This window comes from Saccharomycopsis crataegensis, assembly GCF_037102585.1.
Source record: "Saccharomycopsis crataegensis DNA, jcf7180000000084, whole genome shotgun sequence".
NCBI lineage: Eukaryota > Fungi > Ascomycota > Saccharomycetes > Ascoideales > Saccharomycopsidaceae > Saccharomycopsis > Saccharomycopsis crataegensis.
Window position 1 is genome coordinate 434207 of NW_027043829.1, and position 22247 is coordinate 456453.

Genomic DNA, 22247 nt, shown 5'->3' on the forward strand with positions numbered 1-22247 from the left:
TTTAAGAGTTACTCATCAAACAATTGATTTTTTCTTCATGATTATTACAAAAGGAATAAATAATGTAACATTGGCATGGAATATGATTTTAAAAAAAAAAAAAAAATGTTGGTAACAATAATGAAAGATAATATACAAATAAAATATTCGAAAACGGTATAAGAAAGAAAAAAAAAAGTAATCAATAGAATGGTACTGAGACCAGAACAGCAAATTAGCCACGATTGGTCAACGAAGTTCTTTCCTTGTTTTTCATCTCGCGTAGCTTATCTTTAGCCCTGAGAGGCTGTTGATTTTGTTGTGCCATCGTATCATCCTCCTTATCAATTCGCAACTTTTGCAACATATTTTGAGCTCTGGTGGTAACATCCTCACCGTTCGTTGACTCTGGCGAACCATTGCTACTACTTTCCGCTGGTGCAATTGCTCCGTACATGCTAAGTCTTGAAAAGCTCCCAGCAGTAGGGGAGTTCAAAACAGATGCATCACCAGATATAAGGCCATAAGATGATAACCTTTGTTTCCTTTCAATTCTTCTTCTTGACGATGCGTTATTTGATTCAGGTCCACTTTCCCGTAACTTCTGTAGCAATGTGTCGATGACGGCAGTACTGGCATTTTCTTCCTCTTCGGCAGCATTTTCCGCATCATCTTCATCACCATCATCTTCATCTTCATCTTCATCTTCATCTTCATCATCATCATCAACAAGATCAGGAACATCATCAGCTTGCTTCCCATCATTATCAGCTTTCTTATTCTTGATCTTCGCCGGTTTTGTCGTACTATTAATATCTGGAGTATCGGATATACCGTTAGCATTATCATTATTCTTCTTTATTCTACTTTCAATCAATCTCTTTCTTATTTCATAGGCCCTCTGTTCTTCTTCACGTTGAATGTTTTCTACGTGTGCCTTCTTGTACTCTTGAATAAAGTTTGAAAACTTTTGGAAAAAAGTATTACGAGCAGTAACTTCCGCCGCATTTTCACCAAAGTAGACCATCAAGTCATTATAATTATCCAATGTCCCCTTCAAGTGGCTGATCAATAATTTAGACTTATTATGTGCTCTTGGAATATCTCTCTTAATGACTGACAATACTTTATCATCCGGATGTAGCTTATCTGTATCACTTAGATTACCTCTAGTCACAGAATCATCAATATTTTGAATTTGTTGCTCAAATGATTTACAATCATTTTCCAATTGCTCAACCGATAACTTTGCAATTGCAACAGCATCCTCCAAATCATCCACAAATTCACCAATGTTTGGGAAATAAGTTCTAACAATTCTTTCAATGTAATGCAAAAATGTCATAGTATTTTTGTCATCCTTCATAAACTTCAATCTTTGTAAAGTTCCGATCTTAAAACCTTTTGCTTGTTTAGTGATATCATTCATGAAATTACCAACAGAACGCACAATATCCAAAAGATCTTTTAGAGCAGCAGAATCTTTGACTGCATCAATTGCCAAGTCCAATTTTTGCAACTTATGTTCCAAATCTTTATAATCCTTAGAATACGTACTCCGGACCAACAACGCTCTGGATCTCGATTTCCAATAGTGGCGCAAGTTGTAACATAGCTCAACATAAAGTCTATCCGCACGATCCAACTCCTCTGGGTCTTTCTCAGGTCCAGTTGGTGGCTTAATGGTATAGTTAGTACTATAAGGTCTAAAGTTTCTATTCAAGGTATCGCTGACATCAACTAGATCGTCTTTTGTGAAAAATTCCAACACATTGATATTTTCAGTTACGGACTTATCACATTTCAACACTGAAGAAACGAACTGCATCTCTGGAATATTGGCAAACATATGTAAATTAATTCCAAATTGTTGAGCCAAATCACGATTCAAAAAGGAAACCTTCTCACCTTCAGCAATGTTGCTCTTGGTTTTGACCTTTATTTTGCTCTCCTTCGCTGGGAAATATGTTTCAACTTCTTCGAGAACCCCCAATTTCCATAATTCATCAATCATATTAGCCTTAACCTTATCGGCCCAGAATGTCGGCTTGACGTCATCAACCTTATCCCAGTGAATTTGTTTCAACTTCTTTTTTGGTTTTGGCACATACGCGCCTCCACTACCAGCAATAGAGTTGACAGACACCGATCTTGTCATTGATAAAGTGTTGTTTCCAGATGGTGGCGGCGGAGGAGGAGCAGGTGGGCCCCCTTTATTAGTTAAGAAACCAGGCATTGGGGGTGGAGGAGGTTGAGAGCCACCTGGAGCTAAGAACGAAGGAACTGGAGGAGGAGGAGGCGGCGGAGACGAAGGCGATAAAAACCCTGGCATTGGTGGCGGAGGTGGCGGTACAGAACCAGTGTTCAATTTAGAAAGTGTAGGAGGAAGCGGAGGAGGAGGAGGTGGTGGTGGTGCAGCACTCGTTTTTGAAGGTTCTTCTGGAACAGAAGAAGCCTTTTCTGCAGTTTGAGGTGTTGCCGATGAAGATGAGTCTTTTAAATCATTAAAGTCAGTCTTGTCTGTGTTTAATTGTTGCTTCAAAGTATCTTCAAAAGGAGATAAAGAGTTATGGTTCGAAGCTTCTTCTTTCATGGCTTCATTAATGCTAACAGAATTTATCTGGGATGACACTCCATTATTGATATTTGGCGAGCCTTGATTAGATAAGTTGAGGACATCGGCTAAAAGACCAGCAGATGGAGATCCTAAAAGAGACATTCTCTTTATCGCTTGTAAACTTTGACTTGGGCCTAATAGATTAGTATTGATTGTATTTGAAGAGTCTGGCTGGACTTTATTTTGAGACTTCACAGTGCCAGAGCGCGACATCTTCACCGGGCTTGAATGGTTCGAATTACTGTGATGGTTGGCATTGATCAACTTTTGTAACTTCTTCTCGTAACGCTCATTTTCCAATTTATGTTGCTTTTCCAAATCATAAACTCTTTGATTCAACTCAGAAATCTCAGAATCTTTACTTTTGATGTCAGCTTCATTAACATTAATCACCTCTACAAGCTGTTCAATTCTCCCCTGAGATCCCAACTTCAATTGTTCACGCAATTCATTTCTTTCTTTTTCGATTTTTTGTAATCTCGCACTTAAGTCTTTAGACTCAATCACTGCACGGCGTGCAATGTCATCTGTTTGCATTCTATCCATAATTCTTTGAATTGCCCCATTCAAAACATTTTCAGAATCAAGCCCGGGCATGGAGCTTTCAGAAACAATATGATAGACAACAGAGTCAATCAAAGAATACATTCTATTAAGATCATCTTCGGGATTCTCATCAGTAACATTACCAATTCCGAGGCCCTGGATTTTATTTTTCTTTTTTGGCTCGTTTGGTGCGCCACGGTTATTCAAAAGTAACAAATTTTGAACAATAGACGATAAGTAGTTTTCACGTTCGGTACCCTTATTAGTTTGAATTAAATCTTCGGTTATCTCTTCGATTTCCACGGGAGTATCTTTCTCGTGGCTTATATTCATCAATTCTTCGTAATCAAACGTAGCATACTCTTCATAACGATCAATTTGTTCATCAATTAAGCTATATTTCAAGACTCTCATCTTTTCAAAAATTTCAGTGATGCTACTATTCTTGAATAAGCTTCTGATTCTCATACGTTCTCTTAATTTATCAGAACCTTCCACGAGGGATGTAATCAAGAACAATGTAGTCAAACAGTAATCTTGTAGAGAATTCGTGCTTTTAAATTCATCGCCTGTACTTCTCACCACCGATCCAAGTAAATCCTTACTATCAAGAGATTTCTGAACCACAGACAACCATGGTTGGAATATAAACTCCTCATTTTCAACGACGTTACTATCGAACTTCTCAAATTGTTTCAAAATCACATTGCGGCCAATTGGAGGCTTCCAATAACTTAACAACGCCAAAATTTCTGTATCCAACTTTCTTGTAGAAAGACGGGGCGACACTAAAGAAGATGTCAATGCCATAATACATTGGGGCGTATCAATTGCCAAGTCAGCCCCACGTTGATCGTTGATGATATTTTTAAGGCACCCTAAGATTATGAATTCACGGTCTAATTGCTCATTAGTTTTAATACTTCTCCTAGCAACTTTAAGCAAAACCACCGATAACGCCACATGACCTTGAGCGGTCAAAAATCGGGTCAAAAAATCAGGAGGGCCTTTCTTGAGTTTCTTCTGGAGATTTGTGAGTTGCTTATTATTGAGATTCTTATCCATAATGATTTTAACATACCATTCAGGATCCCCTTCCTTCACCATACCAGTGTGTTTTGGTGCCCCTTTACCATTTCCGCTTGTATTAGAAGCAATACTAACGAGAGTGGGAGATGAGAAATTGTCATTATATAATTCAAGCCCTGCAGTACGTTTCTTTTTACCGCTGTCAATACTTGAGACGATACTTGGAACGGTTCGTAATTCATTTGATTCCGCTTCTGTGGTATTCCCACTTAAATTTCTGCCTCTTGATTCCATTGCTAACTCACCGCTACCATTTCTCCCTGTATTAGGACCGGTCTTCTTAACCGTACCTCCAGAAAACTTTCTTAAAAAAGATTTCTTGTTCTGTAATTTTGGTGCACTTCCTGGCTGAATTGCACCACTTCCACCACGTTTGCTTATTTGTATCTCTTGACCAATAGTATTCCCATAAAAATATGATGTGCCTTGATCGGAGTCTGGTGAGTCGTTATGTTTTTTCCTGCTACTTCCCGACCCTGTAATACCAAGTTCGTTGGTGGATAATTTCTTTCGGAGTTTCTTTCCTTCTGATTTGATAGTATCCTTTAGAGACTCGATAGAGGATTTTTGAGCTAAAGCATTGTTATTAGATCGTTGAATCTCCGTTGGTGAGACCATCTCGTCCCTGAAGCTTGGTTGAACATTATTATTCGTCGATAGCAGTAAACTACTATTAGAGCCCGCAAAGTTGCCATTATATATGTTGAACGCGGGTTGTGCTGATACAGAATTTAGTTCTGGATCATATCTTTTAGGGGTGGTGTTGTGGATTCCCGATCCACCGCCACTCTTATTACTATGATACGATGATCCGGTATTAGTTCTTTTGATCCTTGAATCATGATGGCTGTCTCCATAGATGACATTGAATGGACTATTACCACCAGTACTGTTTTGACCAATCTGGCTAACGTTTTCCTTTCTATGATGCAGTTGCTGGTGTTGATGGTGCTTAATAGCCGCTGCCGCTACCACCGCGGACTTATCTTCTGAGCCATTTTTGTTTCTACTAGGTAAAAACATCACTTCTACAGGAGCATCTTTCTCCTCGGTGGCATCGTACTTGACTCCAATAATGTTTGATTGTGAGCTATTGGATGATGACGTCGTCGATGATGGTTTCACATTCTTCTTGTTGAATCGCCCAAAAAACCCGGTACTTTTCTCCTGCTTCTTGGCTGAGGGCTGAGAATTGAATACAATACCTGGTTGACCCTCGTGAATTGGTGAATGTCTGGATTTATATCCACTTTTCTTTGAGCTTTGTCCTGACGATGCCGAGCTTTGAGGTTGCCTGCCGTTAGTCATCATGCTTATGTTTTCTCCATTACGAGACCGTACGACCTTTATACTATCGTCTCTATCAATCTTCGGTACATCGTCATTAGAAGGTGGATGTTTTCTGTGGTTTGGATCTTCGCTGTCAAAGGTGAAACTCATATCGTAGGAAGTATCAATATGATTATCGATGCTTTGACGAAACTCGTTAACGAGACTGAACTGTCCCGAGGTGTGCCCGCGCTGGTGGGACATTGACGAAGTTGTTGTTTTTTTCTTTTTCTTTCTGATGTGCTTTCTTCCACTTAACAAGAATATAAACTGAAATTTCCGCGTAATTCTCTAACAATAGCGAGAGGTTGATAACTTAACAAACAGCTATCTTCGTGGCCGTTTAGGAAAAAAAAAATAATAATACCATACAATAGGATAACGTGGTTATATGCCCTGGCGAAGCCCTTCCCAGGAAATTGCTTCTTCCACGGTTATATAATAATAGAAAGGATATTAATATTAATATTGTTGTTGTTGTTGTTGTTGTTGTTGTTGTAATATGATTTAATTAAATAGTGAATGATACTTAATCGAATCTACCGAGGAAAGGTTTGAATGTAACTGATGAGTACATTAATATCTAAGGAAAAAAGCGCTGAATAATCTAGAAAAACGAGGAAAAACAAAGAACGAGAAGTGAAAGGAGGAGGAAATGCGTAGACACATTTTAACAGAGAGTTTCTAATATACATAAGGGAAAAAATAATTAAGCATGAGGAGGAAAATAGTAATAATAATGGCAAAAGCAACCAGGCAAGATTGTAATATTATTTATGGTAATGTTCTAACTGGAGTTGTAGAGACGGAATTGGGCTTTACCTTTGGTGAGACCCACTGTGCAACCATCCGATCCATCACCGTTATATTTACCATCTTCGTAAACACAAGAACCGGAAACGGTGGCAGAACCATCATAAGCAACAATCTCGACGTTGTAGTTCAAAGCATCGTAGTTGTTTGGATTTGGAATCAAGGACAAGTATGCGACCCCGTCAGCATAACTGGCCCCGAAGTTCAATGGAGCCCAATTACCATACCCAGATCCTGAAGAGCCCCATGAACAACCGGTTTGCCAGGCAACCCCAGCGTTGTTCACATAATATTGAGCAGAGGTTGGATTTCCTTCCCATTTATAGTAAGTGTCTTGATCTGGAACCGCAAGTGGTAACTTATCACCAGCATCAACGACAGTTGGGATCACCATATTTTCAGTACCAGGATAATCGGTACGACACACCGCAACTTGTTCAGAGACTTGATTATTAACATAAGCCATATCTTTACCCCATTCACACAAGTAATCGGTGTCGGTGTTGGAACGATAAAGCTTACCGTTTTTACAAAGCAATCCCCCAATAGAAACACCGGATGAAGGTTGATCGGATGGCCATTGAGTCTTTGACATCCCCGATTGACAAGCATAGGAACAGTATGCCCCATTACGACAGATGCCACCGGTTTCAATGTTATCGGAGGAGTGGATGTATTCAATACCAGAATAACCACCAAAACCCAAATGATCCAATGGAATAACACCTTGACCTGAAGGGAATGCGTCACAGTCAATGGTACCATCTTCGAATTTGACTGTTGGATCAGAAAAGGCTTCCAAATCACCAGTAGGAGGTTCGGCTGTGGATTCAGTGAATTCAGAAGATGATGATGAGCTTGCTGAAGAGGATGCTGACGAGGATGCTGACGAACTTGCTGACGAGCTTGCTGGTGAGCTTGTTGAAGTTAATGATGATGAACTGGGAGATGCGCTGGAAGATGTGCTGGAAGATGACTTAGATGATTGAGTATCGCTAGGAGCAACAGTTGTGATAGAAGTGCTTGGGATAGACTCAGTGTAGGCTACTTGAGAGCCACCGGCATCAACAAAGACAGTGACGGTCTCGAAAGCAGTAGCTACTGCTCTTTTGTGAGCATGGATGTACTGTGTGGTTGAACAGTCATCGGCTCTAGCAATTGAGGCCAAAGCTAATGCGATTGGTAAGATATATTTCATAAGGAAATTATTGTTATTTTTTTTGGAGAGATTGATACAATATTTTTTAATTGAAGTTGGTTAAATTGAGTTCTTTGATGAAAATTGATGAAGTATTGAATGATCTGATACCGATGTGGTCAGTATAAACAGTAATATGATGGAATATAACCAGGAAACTAGAGAGGAGAAGAAGAAAAAAACGATATTTTTGACAGGATTCCAACCGAGAAGAGAAGATCAAGAAAAAAGAGAGAGAAAAAAGGCATGGCAAGTCCGTTTTGTAAAATATTGATTCAAAAATGTCTTGATAGCTTATGTTAAAACAATGCATGAAAAGGGCTGGTTGTACCTACACGGGGATCAAACGACGCACAGACGACGGAGGCGGCGCACCAACAGCTTCTTCTCTTTTTTTTTTCTTCTCACATATGTCTGTCTTCTTTCACCATGATCGGGATTAAATTTTTTTTTTATTTTCTTCGTGATTCCACTTCTGTGGTTCTCATTTCTTCTTTTTATTCCCTTTTTTCTTTGTTTCTCTTTTTCTGTACCGTTTTCTAGTAAATCGAGATTGATTTACCACGCATAGATACTTACTGTATTAGGTAGAACAATAAAATCAACCACCTTGCCTTGGTATATACTGAAAAACAATACAAGATTCACAAAATGAGATAATATCCACTAATTTAATAAATCTCCTGGAAATCCAGAGGTCTTATATACCAAAGCCAGGCTGTCGTCCCAATTTCCGTCCAACGCTTCGCCGCCAATCGCATCCATGGAGGCTCCTGTGCAGCGGGATCTCTCACCAACGCAAAGCCAAGACACATTCTCCCATGGATCTCATGAGGTTCCTTCCCACACATTCTATGGGTCCAAGCCACGACCTACATTTCTCAACAAAACACGGATACTGGGTGCTTTGATATGACAACATCAAACGTTAACAATAGAAATAAAATATATCCACATTTTCTTTTCTTCTGCAAAGCCTTGCCAGTCACCTATGCGTTATAAACAAGAGGCAGAAAATAAAAAATTTGTACAGGACCTATAAACCTGAGCCACCATTTTTTTTTTCTTTGCAATAAAGCCTCTTCGCTTTTTCTACACGTTTAATAAATCAAAAGCTTTAAAATTAAACTGTTTTTCAAGATAAGTTAGTAATGTTCAGAAAAAATCATAAATTCTTCCTTATCTGGCTTTCTACAAAGTTTAAAACCTTATTCTCAAGAATTGTCATCAATTCCGATATAATATAACATTCCTTTGTATGACTTCATTATTTCTAAGACATATTCATTCTCCTATTTTATTTGACTTTAATTTTGGAGTAATCTAGTTGTTCCTCCCATTCAACCACAGGCCATTCTTCCACGTAACCAATATCCTTAGAAACCATATTTTGAGATGGCACGAAATCTTCAACATCGGTAAATACCGAAATTGTTCCCCATTCCATACCTTCCATGACATCACGTCCTACTTCAAGATCGATGATTGCTTTAGGCATAAGCTGAAGTTCGAACTGTCTTTCAGATTGGCTGTTCCATACTGGGGCCGGAGCACCATTTTCGATCTTGGTCTTATTCTTACTGGAATAAATTAATGGTTCTCCTCCAAGTTCATAACGCAATACTTGGTTAGGATTATGTGCTACTCTCTTAGAGAAAGCTTGGAATTCCAGATCATCAAGTATTTCACTTTTGAATTCCTCAGTCTTTGTCGACGAAGCTTTCATCACACTGTCGGCGACATCGGCTTCTTCGAATTGAATATTGTCGGGAATTGGTGGTAACACATCGTCATCAGTGCCAATTCTCTCTTTTTCGACATACAAGATATAGCCAGGATATTCTGATAACTTGACATCTTTTTCAACTGTGGTTTTCTGCTTTGGAGCGCTTTTACTGGCGATTTGTGAAAAAGATGGTTTTTTGACATCTTTCTTTTCCTCCTTGGTTTCTTCTTTTTTTGGTTCCTCCTGTTTATCAAATGTAATGCCACTAAATGGATTGGCACTGGTACTGGAAGATCCAGCAGCAAAAGGATTGCTACCACCAAATGGATTGTCATTATTTTTGTCTTTGCCAAACAAGCCGCCCTGTAATTTCACCTCATACTCTTTCTGTTTCTCCATGTTCATCTTTTCTTCAACACTCAATTCCACTTTTTTGAACTTCACTCCCTTGATACACCTGATGCTTCCCTTCTGTCTAGTACATTTGTAATTTTGGCACCCAAAGACGTAAATCACTCTATCATTGGCAGAATTTGGAAGTGGGGCATATGATTGTAATAATAGACCAAGTCCTGAACCACAGTTACCACAGGTAAGCATTTTGGAAGGTGGCAATTGACCATCAAGCCAGAGTGGATTGCCTCCGATAAACAGATCCTCTAAAGTAGGTTGTTCATCGGCAGAAATTGGGACATCAACATAACCAAGAAAAGTTTTGGAATTGCTAGAGGTTTCAAAAAGACTTTCTTCGTCAGAGAAATTTTCGGCCATTTTTTATGTTACTAATATTATTGAGCTGGAATATAAATCAAATATAAAAAGGAAAAAAAAAAAAAAAAGCGGGGGCTCTTGCTGCTTCTTATATCATCATCTCCATCTAAGAGATCAAAGAAAAGTTTGTGTATGAGAAGAAGAAGAAAAAAAAAAAAAAATTTGATGCTCTGTCACGTGCAAAAGCTTCAAAAAAAAAAAAAAAAAAAAAAAGAGAGCGGGAGAGCGAGAGTGATATCACAGGTTCTTGTTGATTGTAGATACAACAAAATACGTCAACAATACTTCCCTTCCCTTTTCATATTTTTATACCACGAGAAAACAGTATGTTCAAATCTAAAGCCATTTGCTCTCTTCTTGATGCCACTATCAAGTCCCCTTCCTCAAGCACATCATCAATTAATCAACCGCAAGCGCTAGCTTTAACAATCCTTTCGCTGAAGAATGGCTCTCCACTTCTAAGTTCTATCACCGTTGAAAAACCATTTTCTGTGAGCTTTGACTCCTCTGAAAATGGGGACCCTTTGTACGCTACTTTCTTGGATCAGTTCACTTCCATTGACTATCAAAAGATTAAGGCGATCAAATTACAGGCGCAGGCAGAGGAGCTTGGGAACGATATTAGTCAAACCACCCTTGAAGCGTCACAATTTAATAACATTGGCAACACCACGTATGGAAGTATAAGCCAGCAACCAACCGAATCGTCTGGATTCGAATATACGAAGCAGAACCCCGACGCCAATGGATTTAACAAGGATAATGATTTCAATAATAATAATATTAATATTAATAGTAACATAAGCAATGCTAGCTTCACCAGTTCCACCAGTACAAAATTAGCAGATGTTGTCAGTGATGCTCATTCATCATTAGAACTACTTTCTCATTATGTTTTCACCTGCTATAGCGCGTTCAAGAGAGACTACCTTCACTATCAAGAGTTGCAAACCCCAAAGAAACCAGTGGCCACTGATATCGACTCCCCTGATACCTCGATGGCTGCGGGTGTCGGTGGAAAATCTAAAAAGAAGTCTGGGAAACACCACAAGAGGGATAAAGATACAGAATTGGTAAGGCTGTTGATAGAAAATGTCACTTCTGAAGAAAAAGTGAACGGGTTGCGGTGGTTCAATATTCAAATTGATGGGAAAGATGTGTTTTTGTATTTGATTTTCAACTCAAAAACTTCGGAGGATTATTTCTTGCTATACGTTTGTGAAAAGGGATACCCTAAAGGTTTGGCCAAGTTGAAGTTGGAAAAACTAGAAAGTTTGTTGAAAGAGAATGGATTTTAGGTGGTATAGGGTGAAAATATAATCATAAAATATATATGAAAAGTCATCATGAGTATGGGGATGTTGTTTGCTCTTTCTTTTTTAGTTTTTTTAATTTTTCTGTTTTATTGCTTTCTTGCACTCGTTAATTATAGGTCGATCATTTATTTTTTTTTTTTTTTAAAAAAAAAAAAGATGTATTCTTACAAAGTTGATGCAATTTTCTTCTTTAGTTATCATGGCTTTTTTAATATAGTACACACACACACACACACACACACCCGTTTTACACCAGCAAAAAGAATAAAATAAAATACAAATCAGAATCATAAACCAAAAAAAAATCTTCACAAGCCCCTGCCATCATTTGATTCCCCTTTTCAAAGTTTTCTTTACTGGCGATTTAGATAGCGATCTAGTTGGTGACTTGTTAGGTGATTTGAACGGCGATGGAGTTTTTCTAGTATTTGGCGGTCCCATATTACTAGCATTTCTACTCTTCAATGGACTTTCGCCACTTCTATCATAAAAATTGGATGACGATCCGTTGGTAAGTTTGGAGAGTTTGGGTACGTAACTTTTTGAAGGCAGGCCTGAGTTTTTCACCCTTGATCCAGGACCATTGTGGCTGCTTAATTTAAGTCCAGCTGACCGCTTCGATAACGAAGAAGAGATATTGAGTTCTTTTGATGTCTTTTTAACAACATTGGCGGACGATGTTGAGGTTGATGAATCGATGTTATTAGCGTTGGTGCTGATGGCATTCAAAAGTGTCGCAAAGTTGACTTTTTCGTGACGTTCAAGTTCAATCACGTCCCGAAGTTTAAGATCCCAGTATTTCTTGGGCACAAGATTTAACCTGTGCTTTATCTTGTTTTCAAGGTTCGCCACCAAAGCGTCTTGCTCGTATCGAAGTTTCTTGATCCGTTCGTTCACTAAAATCATTGCGATTAGTTAGTAATCTGGGACCTTTTGACTGGCAAAGAATTAGCACCTACTGTTGAACCTAAGTTTCAGGACGATCTTTTCCTTCTGTTCTTTCGTAAATGTCCCCATAGTATATCTCCAATGTTTGTTAAATATATTGCTGCCCCCACTGTAAAATCACTGTTTATGTTTATAATTTCTGTTTGTGTTTTTGTCGTGTTTTTTTTTTTTTTGTTTTTTTTTTTTTTTATTTACGCAGAGGGGTCATGTACCCCCTCTCTTACGTATAAGTACCAATCCCACGGGTCGCACAGCGGGTTAGTCATTCTCAAAGAAAAATCGCTTACTTTTTTTGAAGACTCATCCTATCATTATTCTTATCAGTCAACTTCCATAGTAAACAATATATAAGTGGAAAAATGGCTAAATTCGACTTATCCACCCTCGTGAGACCAAAGATATACTCTCTTGAACCTTATCGTTGTGCCCGTGATGATTTCAAAGAAGGGATTCTTCTCGATGCTAACGAGAACACCCATGGTCCAGCCCTTTCCAAGGCTTCTTCATTATACCAAGCTTTCAAGGACTCAGAACTCAATAGATACCCTGATCCTCACCAGATTGATTTTAAGACACTCGTGGCTCACTTCCGTAACAGCGAAGCCCAAACCCCTGGGGCTTTAGTCAATTTGACAAAAGACGATAAACCTTTGAGTGCTGCCAATATGTGTCTTGGGGTTGGCTCTGACGAAAGTATCGATGCCTTGATCCGTACCGTGTGTCGTCCTGGTATTGACAGTCTTATTATCTGCCCTCCAACTTATGGAATGTACAAAATCAGCTCACAAATCAACGATGTGGAAATTGTTTCGGTTCCATTGTGTTTAGAAGATTTTGAAATTGACTTGCCAAAAATCCAAGAAACTTTGGCCTCTAGAGGAGATTCCATCAAAATGATTTTGATCACCACCCCAGGTAATCCAACTGGGAGACTCGTTAGTCCAGCAAAGTTGGAAAAGCTCCTTCAATGGTCTCTAGAAAACTGGAACGGGTTAGTGGTGGCTGATGAAGCGTACATTGATTTCTCCGACATTGGCAGCAGTGTGTCAGTTTTGGTCAATAAATATCCTAATCTTGTAACTTTCCAAACATTATCTAAATCCTTTGGTTTGGCGGGGATCAGATTAGGTATCACATTTGCTAGTGAGGAACTTGCTGGGGTGCTTAATGCTTTGAAGGCCCCCTATAATATTTCTACATTGACATCGACAATCGCCCAAGAAGCTTTGACACCACAGAGTATTGCTCAAATGAGAAGCACCGTCGATATTATCAAGGCCCAGCGTTCCAAATTGATCCAAGAATTCAAGGAGATTGACAACTTTGGGAAAGTTATTGGTGGCGGATTGGACTCCAATTTCATCTTGGTGGAAACATTGAACAATAATGGCAAGCCGGACTCAGCCTTTGCCAAGAAAGTATATGAAAACATGGCAATCAATAAGAAGACTGTGGTCAGATATAGAGGTAATGAATTGGGCTGTGTTGGTGCCCTAAGAATTAGTATTGGGACAGCTGAGGAAAATAAGACCTTGGTGGAAAATTTCAAAAAAACTTTTGCAGAATTCAAATAATTTGCTATTTCAATGTGATAGGTCGTTTTGTTTTGCTTTGTTTTGTTTTATTATTATTATTATTATTATTATTATTATTATAATCAACGTTGAAAGGTAACACTACATTAAAAACTCTATAATATATTCAAAAAAAAAAAAAAAAGGGTGTAACTATTGTCATTTCTATTTCAAACTTTGGTCAACATAAACTGCCTCCCTAGACAACACAGTAACTTTCTTGAAGAAACTTCTCCATTGTAAGGGGTCACCTTTAAACTTATCGAACGTCACTTTCTTCAAGGTGATGTTCCCAATTTTTGTAATTCTGATGTAGCCTTTCATCGACCCTTTCCTACTGTCCATGGTATCAATCTTGATCGTGGCGTACTGGTACTCGTCTGAACCCGTAAGTTTCTTTGCCGCCTTAATTTTGGGCAAACACTCTTTTTCTGTGATTTTCAAAAGGGTTTCGTCGGTGATTGGTATACTTATGCCCATTTGATGTAGCGAGTCCAACAATATTTCAAGAAGCGATTCTATTGGTAAAATTGAAAAAAATCTTGTGAGTCTTTGAGCTTGGACAAAAAAATCTTCCACTACGGCAATTCTTCGTCTTTTTGGATCGGATTCGCCATCGTCACAGTTTTGTTTGCTGGTATATTGTGGACTTTGCATTTTCGCTTGTAGACTAAACATGTTGCGACGATCTGACGCATTGATAAATTGCAAAATTGCAGGGTCTTTAGAAATCATTTGAAATCTCAATAAATCACTATCCCGACGATCTAATTTCTTTTCGAGTCTTTTACTATGCTCTGTAAATTCTTGCTGTGAGGCAGCAAATCCGGGCTTTGATTTGGTGGCGGCCAATGCGGGTAGGGCAAACACACCATCTTTATCGTCACCGTTATTTTTATGAGGATTTGACCCACTAAACATTCTTGCCTTTGGAGCCGTGGGTTGAGAAGTAGCGGTTTTCTTACCTAAATCAGCAATCATCTGTGACATTTGTGTGGCTTGTTGGGTTACTCTCATGAACTCGTCATCTCCCAAATCAACTTTCATACGAGCAATAAGTTTTTTCACCAAAATTCTTGGATCATCACATAACCCTTTGGAATTGGCAAGTTTATTATCTCGGTTCACCCAGGGGTGTTTTCTAATTTTTTCAAATGAAAACCGGTCTTTGGCATCAAATTTCAAAATTGATTTCAACAATGCCACCACTTCGACACTTAATTTTGACCACGGGTAGCATAAATCTATTTTATTAGTGTTTTCCAAATAATATTTAAAATCAGGATCAAAATCCGTCGGTTCATCCCATAATGTTTCCCCAGTTAGTAGCACATACAATAGCACCCCACTCGACCAGACATCGACCATTTCTGGATCGTAACCCTTTTGGGTATCTATTTTCGCAATCTCCGGGGCCATATATGGTGGTGACCCACAAGCTTTCAGCTGGAATCGTTTATCGCCATTCTTCTTTCTAAACACACACGCCAATCCAAAATCTGCCAATTTCAAATCCCCATTTTTATCTAACAAGATATTCTCTGGCTTGATATCTCGATGAGAAATTCCTCTGCTATGCAAGAAACTCATTGCTCCAACATACTGCTTGAAATAAAAATGGGCTACATCCTCTTCCAATCCCACGTCTGGTTCGATCTTATCAAACAAATCCCCCAGACTGGCGTATTCCAAAATCATCCAAATGAATCGCTTGTCTGAACCAATGTCCAAAAGTTGGATAATATGAGGATGACCAGAACAATTCTTGTGGATCATTACTTCTTTGCTCATATCGTCGTCGGTGAGTCCCATAGAACGGCATTTGGCACGGTTAATAAACTTGATGGCAAATGTTCGCGATGGGTTTTTCTTTAGATATGCGAATTTGACATAAGCAAATGTTCCTTGGCCAATCACTTTGCCTTGCACCACCCCTTTGATTTGAGTGGTTTCTGGTGTGTTGGAGGATGTCTGTGTCTCCGATGGTTTTTCAGTTGACATTTGTTTTTTGTCTGGTTTAGTTAGTTTTCTTTTTATCTCTAGCATCTGCGTGTACGATGAGCTTTATGTGGATTATTTTTTATGGAAAAAAAAAAAAATGACGCCAAAAAAATAATAATAATAATAATAACCAGGTGGGGTTAGATTTCAACATTTGAGGAGGCAATAATATAAGCAATATTATTAACGAAAATCTAGTTGTTTTAAACAAATCCCATTTTGTTTTGCAATCAATGTAGTTTTTTCTATTGTAGGTTGATTGTTGATTGATTGTGAAATCGATGTAATTTGAGACGCGTTTATGTTTGCTTTGCAAACTATCTATAACGCAGTGCATGATCTTCAACCATTTTCTTTCCATCAGTTAACGAAATACACTGACAATGATATACATATTTACATATATATTTATCAGAATTTCTCTTTGACTGTATATTTAATTGTATTTGTTATCTTTGTTTTGATAAACTTGCAATATTGTTGTTGTGTTTTGAGTAACACTTTTTCAAATGACATACTAACATATGAATTAAAGCTCTATGCTTAAGGCATTTCTCGATAATAGTGCATTTGATAGAACGATCATTTAAAATGTACGTTTTCCTCATAAATAGTTACTTTCATTTATGAAGTAAAGCATTTTTTGTGGTTTATTTTTGTATATTTTTTTTTTTGTCCTTATTCTCAGAAGAGGGTTCATCATTCGTAAGGAATAGATTTTGAAGGGTTTTGGTGATTATGCTGAATAACAAAATCAATTAGTCTCACGAGCCTCTTATAATTAATTTTCTACTACTTGTCAAATATTTTAATTAGCTGAAGATGTTTTTGTTTCATTAAATTGTAATACGAAGAACTGTCGATGGAGCGAAACATTTTCTACAAATAATGATACAGAATATTGTACATTATCCAAAGGAAAAATAGCGCCACTATTTTACCTTGTTATGTATCAGAAAAAACATAATATTTGAAAATAATTAATTTAATAGTTTTCGAGAAGATCTAAGCATAGTATAAGGTAACGAGTGGGAGGTTACAAGAGGGTATTTGTTAAAAAACATAGGGAGAAAGAGCTCATCATTATCGATTACAAGCAAGCACCACATAGGAATGATCTTTTTACTATTATTATTAACAAGCAATGAACCACTTCATTCTTTAGTTAACCAGGTCTTCCAATCTGTGAATGTTTGCAAGTTCCTGAGCTTTTTGATACCAATATGTGAGATGGTAAGCCATCAAGTTCCCTTTTTTTATTCATCATGAACTCCGGTGGAAGCCATACAAACTCCGTGATGCGAACAATTTTTCCCATTTGGGACGCGAAAGTTGGCAGGCAGTGATGGATGATTGATCCAAACCAACGCTGCCGTGGTTTCATTGAGGCAACATGCCTCTTTAAGGCAATAAAATGCAAACAAAAGGGGTGTGTCACACCTATACATATTCAATAATACCGTCATATCATTCCAATATTGTTACTGTAATAGACCCAATGAATTAATCCCAAAGAAAAGCCACCACCACCGTCCATGGCGATTAAATTCTCACAAAAAAGGAAAGGCGGACCGCCCGTCCGCTCCCCGGGAGTGCAGCAGAGACGTGTTCCGCCAATGCATCACATCCGCCGCGGGCGGGATCCTCACTAGCCGCCGCTCCCCCACAATTCACGCACAACCCCGAAGATGGTGGGTGGGTGCTCTTTGGACACTATTACAGTTATTTTCATCTATCACACTGACAACACAAACATTGTCCCATAGTATATTCTTTTGCCCCTTGTAAATTGTATTCTATCATCACTTCCCTAAACAAAATAAATTATTTTAGCTTTGTCCTGTTTTTTCTTTTCTTTTTTTTTTGATCTTTGACCATACTTTGCAAGATAGCCTACGATGATAACATTTCCAATAGAAAACTAAGAACCATGATCAATCATCCCCCGCAAAAAACATATATTCCACCGGGCATTCATGTCTAATACGTAACAGTACTATAAATAATCACCTTCTTGCCCCTCCCGAGCTTCATTTTGTTGATCAGATTTTTTTAGTTTCACTTTATCAACCTTTCACTTTTAATATTATTATTTATTTCCCATAAAATGTCAACCTTTCCAGATATTACCATCACCGGTATCGAAACTCGTGATATTCGTTTCCCAACAACCCTTGAAAAAATCGGTTCTGATGCCGTCAACGTTGGGGACTATTCCGCCGCGTACGCCATCGTTAAAACTTCAGACCCAAACCTTACCGGTTACGGTATGACTTTCACCGACGGTAAGGGCCAAAACCTCATTTGCGAAGCCATCAAAATCTTAGGTGAGCGTATTCAAGGAAGATCTTTCGAGTCTCTTTTCTCCAACTTTGGTGCCACTTGGAGACACTTGATCTCTGACAAACAGTTCAGATGGTTAGGTCCAGAAAGAGGTCTCACCCATATGGCTTTGGGGGCCCTCGTCAACGCATTGTTTGATCTATGGGCTCGTTACCTCAAGAAGCCAGTTTGGCAGATGATTGCTGATTTTTCCCCTGAAGAAATTGTGAGATTGATCGATTTCCGTTACATTACCGATGCATTGACCCCGGCTGAAGCCATCGAGATCTTGGAAAATGCCAAACATGGTAAAAAACAACGTTTGCAAGACGTCCTTGAAAACAACGCGGTTCCCGCTTACACCACTTCTGCCGGTTGGTTAGGTTATTCCGATGAAAAAGCCGAGCGTTTACTTCATCAAACTATCGAAGAAGGCTACACCTATTTCAAATTCAAGGTCGGTAGTAACTTGGACGACGATAAACGTCGTCTTGCCCTTGCCCGTAAAGTCTTGGGTTATGACAAAGGTAACACTTTAATGGTCGATGCTAACCAAGCTTGGTCAGTTCCTGAAGCTATTGAATGGATGAAGGCTTTGAAAGAATACAGACCATGGTTCATTGAAGAACCAACTTCTCCAGATGATATCTTGGGTCATAAAGCAGTTCGCGATGCTCTCAAGGACACCGGCATTAAGGTTGCCACTGGTGAAATGTGTCAAAATAGAATGGTTTTCAAGCAAATGTTCCAATGCGGGGCCATCGATTATGCCCAAATAGACGCTTGTCGTGTAGGTGGTCTTAATGAAGTCCTTGCGATCTTGCTTATGGCTAAGAAGTTCAATGTTCAAGTGGTTCCTCATTCTGGTGGGGTTGGTTTACCAGAATACACCCAGCATTTGTCTACTATCAACTATTTGTTGATCAGTGGTGAAAAATCCATTTTGGAATACGTCGACCACTTGCATGAACACATCAAATACCCATCTATTGTCAAGAAAGGTTACTATCAAACTCCTAAAGATCCTGGTTACTCTGTAGAGTTTTACGAAAAATCTATCGAAGAATTTGTTTTTCCTAATGGTACTTGGTGGCAATCTGAAGCCGGAAAGAAGTTGTATACCGAGACCCAGGATAATGATGTCAATGAGCCAATTTTAAAGGATATCAAGTTCTAATCGGAATATTGTGCTTGAACAGCTGGTCATTTCTGCTATGTACTTATCCTATACCTTTATTTAAAATTGAATTTCTTTTGTGAATTGATAAATGTCATTTGTAGATCATCAAATAGGAACTGAATACAGCTAGAATAATAATAATAATAATAATTGAGAGTGTTTATGTATGATACTGGCGATTATAAAATGCTTCAAACAACTAAGCTACAACTTGTGGATAATTTTCAAAAGGTATAAGCATCGCAATTACCTTTGCATCTCAGTGGAAGAAAATCCCTCTTTAGAACTTTATGATCTCCATGAGAATTCCTGTGCACATTACTATGCTACGCGGTATTTTTTTTATTTTTTCACCCAAACGCGTTGTAGCTATGCGACGCGTACACGTTCAGATGGTCTCTTTTTGTTCCAGTAGATTTAGGAGATATATATAAATACTCCCAAATTCCGTTTCTTAATTGCTCTTAGTTTTAAGGAGAGTCAAAAAGGGGAAAGATAAAGAGAAATAGCAAGCGATAGGTTATAGACATGGACACAATCGTACTTAAGAATCATCATCATCATCACCACCATAACCACCATAACCACCATCAACCACCACTACAGCTGCATCACATCGACCCAACACAACAACAACTGCAACATAATGCTAACATATCACGGAGCAGGCCATCTAGACTAATAAAAGATAAGGAGAAGGAAAAAGACAAAGATAAAGAGAGCAATGGAAAATCCCATATTGTCAACGGCGAGACTTTTGACGCAGAATACCTCTACGGTTGGCAACTTAGTTGGAAACAGATCATTGCCAATTCCGTGATTTATTTAGATGGAAGTACAGGCTCTACTCGGCGCTCAGACGGTAACAATTCCAAAGAAGGTTCTATCACTGAAGGAAATAATAGTACCGGTAGCGACGAAACTGTGGTGCTGCCTGCGGGACGCGATAAGACCAGATCACAACTCAAGATACATTGTTTCCACTACCATGCTCGGGTAGTTGATTTCTTTAATGCCAATGAAGTGACATTGATTATCACGCGAAGAACATTCGATCCTCAAGCCAAGTATCAACCAAATGATATCTTTTATCACAACACCAAGATTCGTATTTGGAGCTTTGACAAAGCAGTGAAGTTTTTCGCAAGATTAAGCACAAAAATTGAATTGCAAGAATTATCAAGGCCAAAGAAAAACGTTATCAGTTATAGATATCTAAAAGCGAACGAAATTAAAAGATTCGAACAAGTTAAGATTGAAAATGTCGATGGTCAAAAAGAAGAATCTACAGACGCGGCGGCTACAGAACAAGAGAATGTCGAGAATGTTGAGAATGAAGTGAAACCAAAGGAAGAAAAAGAGAAACCAGAGAAACCTCTTCAGAAGAGCGTCACTCCCTTGAACAACACAAGCGCTATTGCAAAGAAACCAGATCTAAAAATCATGTACGTTTCCCCTAGCGATATACATAATGATAATAGAATGTCATTGATTAAAAGTCTACGCAAGTCTAGTCAAACAAAGAAGATAGCTCAAGCGCCACCTCAAAAACAAAAGCAAAAACTTAATTATCAACAACAAGTGTTCAAGATGATCAAGTCCCAAAAAGCCCAAAACCACCATTACCAGGTGGCTCCACAAAAGACATTTTCTCGAAATCTGGGTTATAAGTCAATTTATCCCAATAAATCTTCATCATATCAAACTAATGACAAATTGGCAACCCTTTTGTCTAAGGAAAAACTTTATGGTCCAACAGATCGTGATATGACCATTCGACAACACGATTTTGTGTACTTTGAACATCCATTTGTTTTTTTTCATGATCTCAAACAACAGTACCGTCCAATTGTTACCAAAGAATGGCCTACCAAAGGATTTTCGAATTTGGCGATCGATGCTCCTTGGGCGAGAATCTATCCTTCTGTGGATGGCAGATGCTTATTTTTGGCAGATAGTTTTGATCCCGAGCACCCAACGATTATAAAACGAAGAAAAGTGATGTTCGAAAATCGTAAAAAGTTTAGAACAAAGCTTAAGAAAATGTTTTGCGATGAAGAAAAACAAAATGACAAAGATTTACAGAGGTTCAATTATTATGAGGAGGTTTTGGATGAGTACAACGAGTATAGCTCTAAATTATCGATTCAGAGATTACCGACACTGACTAAAGCTGCTGTTATTAGTACCACCATCTCTGATAAGCATGATCAACCAGTTGCTTCAACGCAAGTGGATATCAATGCGATCAACTCCAACAAGAGATCATTCTATGAAATGAACGCGTCAGGAATCACCCAAAGTAATAGTCAGCTGGTATTTGCTACCAGTACTACCTTGGGTGGGAGCAAATTGGGATTGAATGGTGGTAACGGATTGGGTCCTATCCATTCTCATGTTGCCTCCAAAGAATTCAAGAGTTTGAAGAAGAGAATTTATGAAAAAACAGATGATGACAAAGAAAACCAACAAAAGAAAACAAAGGAATCGCAAGCTGATGAGGCGAATGTCGCTGATACCAAGAGCATTACCACCAAGATTATCAACAAGAAAATCGAGCCTTGTGTGAACCAGAATAATAATGAAAAAAAGGAGAAAAATGACGAGCAGCCAAAGAATGGAGGGTACTGTGAGAATTGTCGGATCAAGTATAGTGATTTTTCCAAACACATATTGGAGGCCAAGCATCGGGAGTTTGCTAAAGACGATAAGAATTTCGAGAAGATTGATCGTTTCATCAGTTATTTGCAAAAGGAAGCGTATTAGTGGTTTCTTTTCTCCCCCTCTTTATTATTGTTTTGTATTATATTATATTTACAGGTTTTTTTTTTTTTTTTC

General features: G+C 38.4%; 10 protein-coding genes across 10 annotated transcripts; 4 read left to right on the forward strand and 6 right to left on the reverse strand. All coding sequences in view use genetic code 12, as the record gives it.

Annotated features, from left to right (window-relative positions):
- Positions 1-214: 214 nt before the first annotated feature.
- DASC09_032010 (formin) lies at positions 215-5764 on the reverse strand (the record flags this gene model as incomplete). The annotated part of the gene is made up of 1 exon (XM_064996800.1): positions 215-5764. One exon carries the CDS (start codon positions 5762-5764, stop codon positions 215-217), a length of 5550 nt encoding a protein of 1849 aa, XP_064852872.1.
- A 583-nt stretch (positions 5765-6347) lies between these two features.
- Positions 6348-7571, reverse strand: DASC09_032020 (SUN domain-containing protein; the record flags this gene model as incomplete). Its single annotated transcript, XM_064996801.1, has 1 exon — positions 6348-7571. The coding sequence occupies one exon, from the start codon at positions 7569-7571 to the stop codon at positions 6348-6350; it is 1224 nt and encodes a 407-aa protein (XP_064852873.1).
- Positions 7572-8242: 671 nt separating this feature from the next.
- DASC09_032030 (uncharacterized protein) lies at positions 8243-8422 on the reverse strand (the record flags this gene model as incomplete). Its single annotated transcript, XM_064996802.1, has 1 exon — positions 8243-8422. One exon carries the CDS (start codon positions 8420-8422, stop codon positions 8243-8245), a length of 180 nt encoding a protein of 59 aa, XP_064852874.1.
- Positions 8423-8868: 446 nt separating this feature from the next.
- TSR4 (small subunit rRNA maturation protein TSR4) lies at positions 8869-10068 on the reverse strand (the record flags this gene model as incomplete). Its single annotated transcript, XM_064996803.1, has 1 exon — positions 8869-10068. The coding sequence occupies one exon, from the start codon at positions 10066-10068 to the stop codon at positions 8869-8871; it is 1200 nt and encodes a 399-aa protein (XP_064852875.1).
- A 326-nt stretch (positions 10069-10394) lies between these two features.
- Positions 10395-11366, forward strand: DASC09_032050 (uncharacterized protein; the record flags this gene model as incomplete). The annotated part of the gene is made up of 1 exon (XM_064996804.1): positions 10395-11366. One exon carries the CDS (start codon positions 10395-10397, stop codon positions 11364-11366), a length of 972 nt encoding a protein of 323 aa, XP_064852876.1.
- Positions 11367-11708: 342 nt separating this feature from the next.
- DASC09_032060 (borealin N-terminal domain-containing protein) lies at positions 11709-12401 on the reverse strand (the record flags this gene model as incomplete). The annotated part of the gene is made up of 2 exons (XM_064996805.1): positions 11709-12280; positions 12344-12401. The coding sequence occupies 2 exons, from the start codon at positions 12399-12401 to the stop codon at positions 11709-11711; spliced, it is 630 nt and encodes a 209-aa protein (XP_064852877.1).
- Positions 12402-12691: 290 nt separating this feature from the next.
- Positions 12692-13906, forward strand: HIS5 (histidinol-phosphate transaminase; the record flags this gene model as incomplete). The annotated part of the gene is made up of 1 exon (XM_064996806.1): positions 12692-13906. The coding sequence occupies one exon, from the start codon at positions 12692-12694 to the stop codon at positions 13904-13906; it is 1215 nt and encodes a 404-aa protein (XP_064852878.1).
- Positions 13907-14071: 165 nt separating this feature from the next.
- Positions 14072-15907, reverse strand: CHK1 (serine/threonine protein kinase CHK1; the record flags this gene model as incomplete). Its single annotated transcript, XM_064996807.1, has 1 exon — positions 14072-15907. The coding sequence occupies one exon, from the start codon at positions 15905-15907 to the stop codon at positions 14072-14074; it is 1836 nt and encodes a 611-aa protein (XP_064852879.1).
- Positions 15908-18014: 2107 nt separating this feature from the next.
- On the forward strand, positions 18015-19406 carry DASC09_032090 (uncharacterized protein; the record flags this gene model as incomplete). Its single annotated transcript, XM_064996808.1, has 1 exon — positions 18015-19406. The coding sequence occupies one exon, from the start codon at positions 18015-18017 to the stop codon at positions 19404-19406; it is 1392 nt and encodes a 463-aa protein (XP_064852880.1).
- Positions 19407-19937: 531 nt separating this feature from the next.
- On the forward strand, positions 19938-22175 carry DASC09_032100 (protein serine/threonine kinase activating protein DBF4; the record flags this gene model as incomplete). Its single annotated transcript, XM_064996809.1, has 1 exon — positions 19938-22175. One exon carries the CDS (start codon positions 19938-19940, stop codon positions 22173-22175), a length of 2238 nt encoding a protein of 745 aa, XP_064852881.1.
- Positions 22176-22247: the final 72 nt, after the last annotated feature.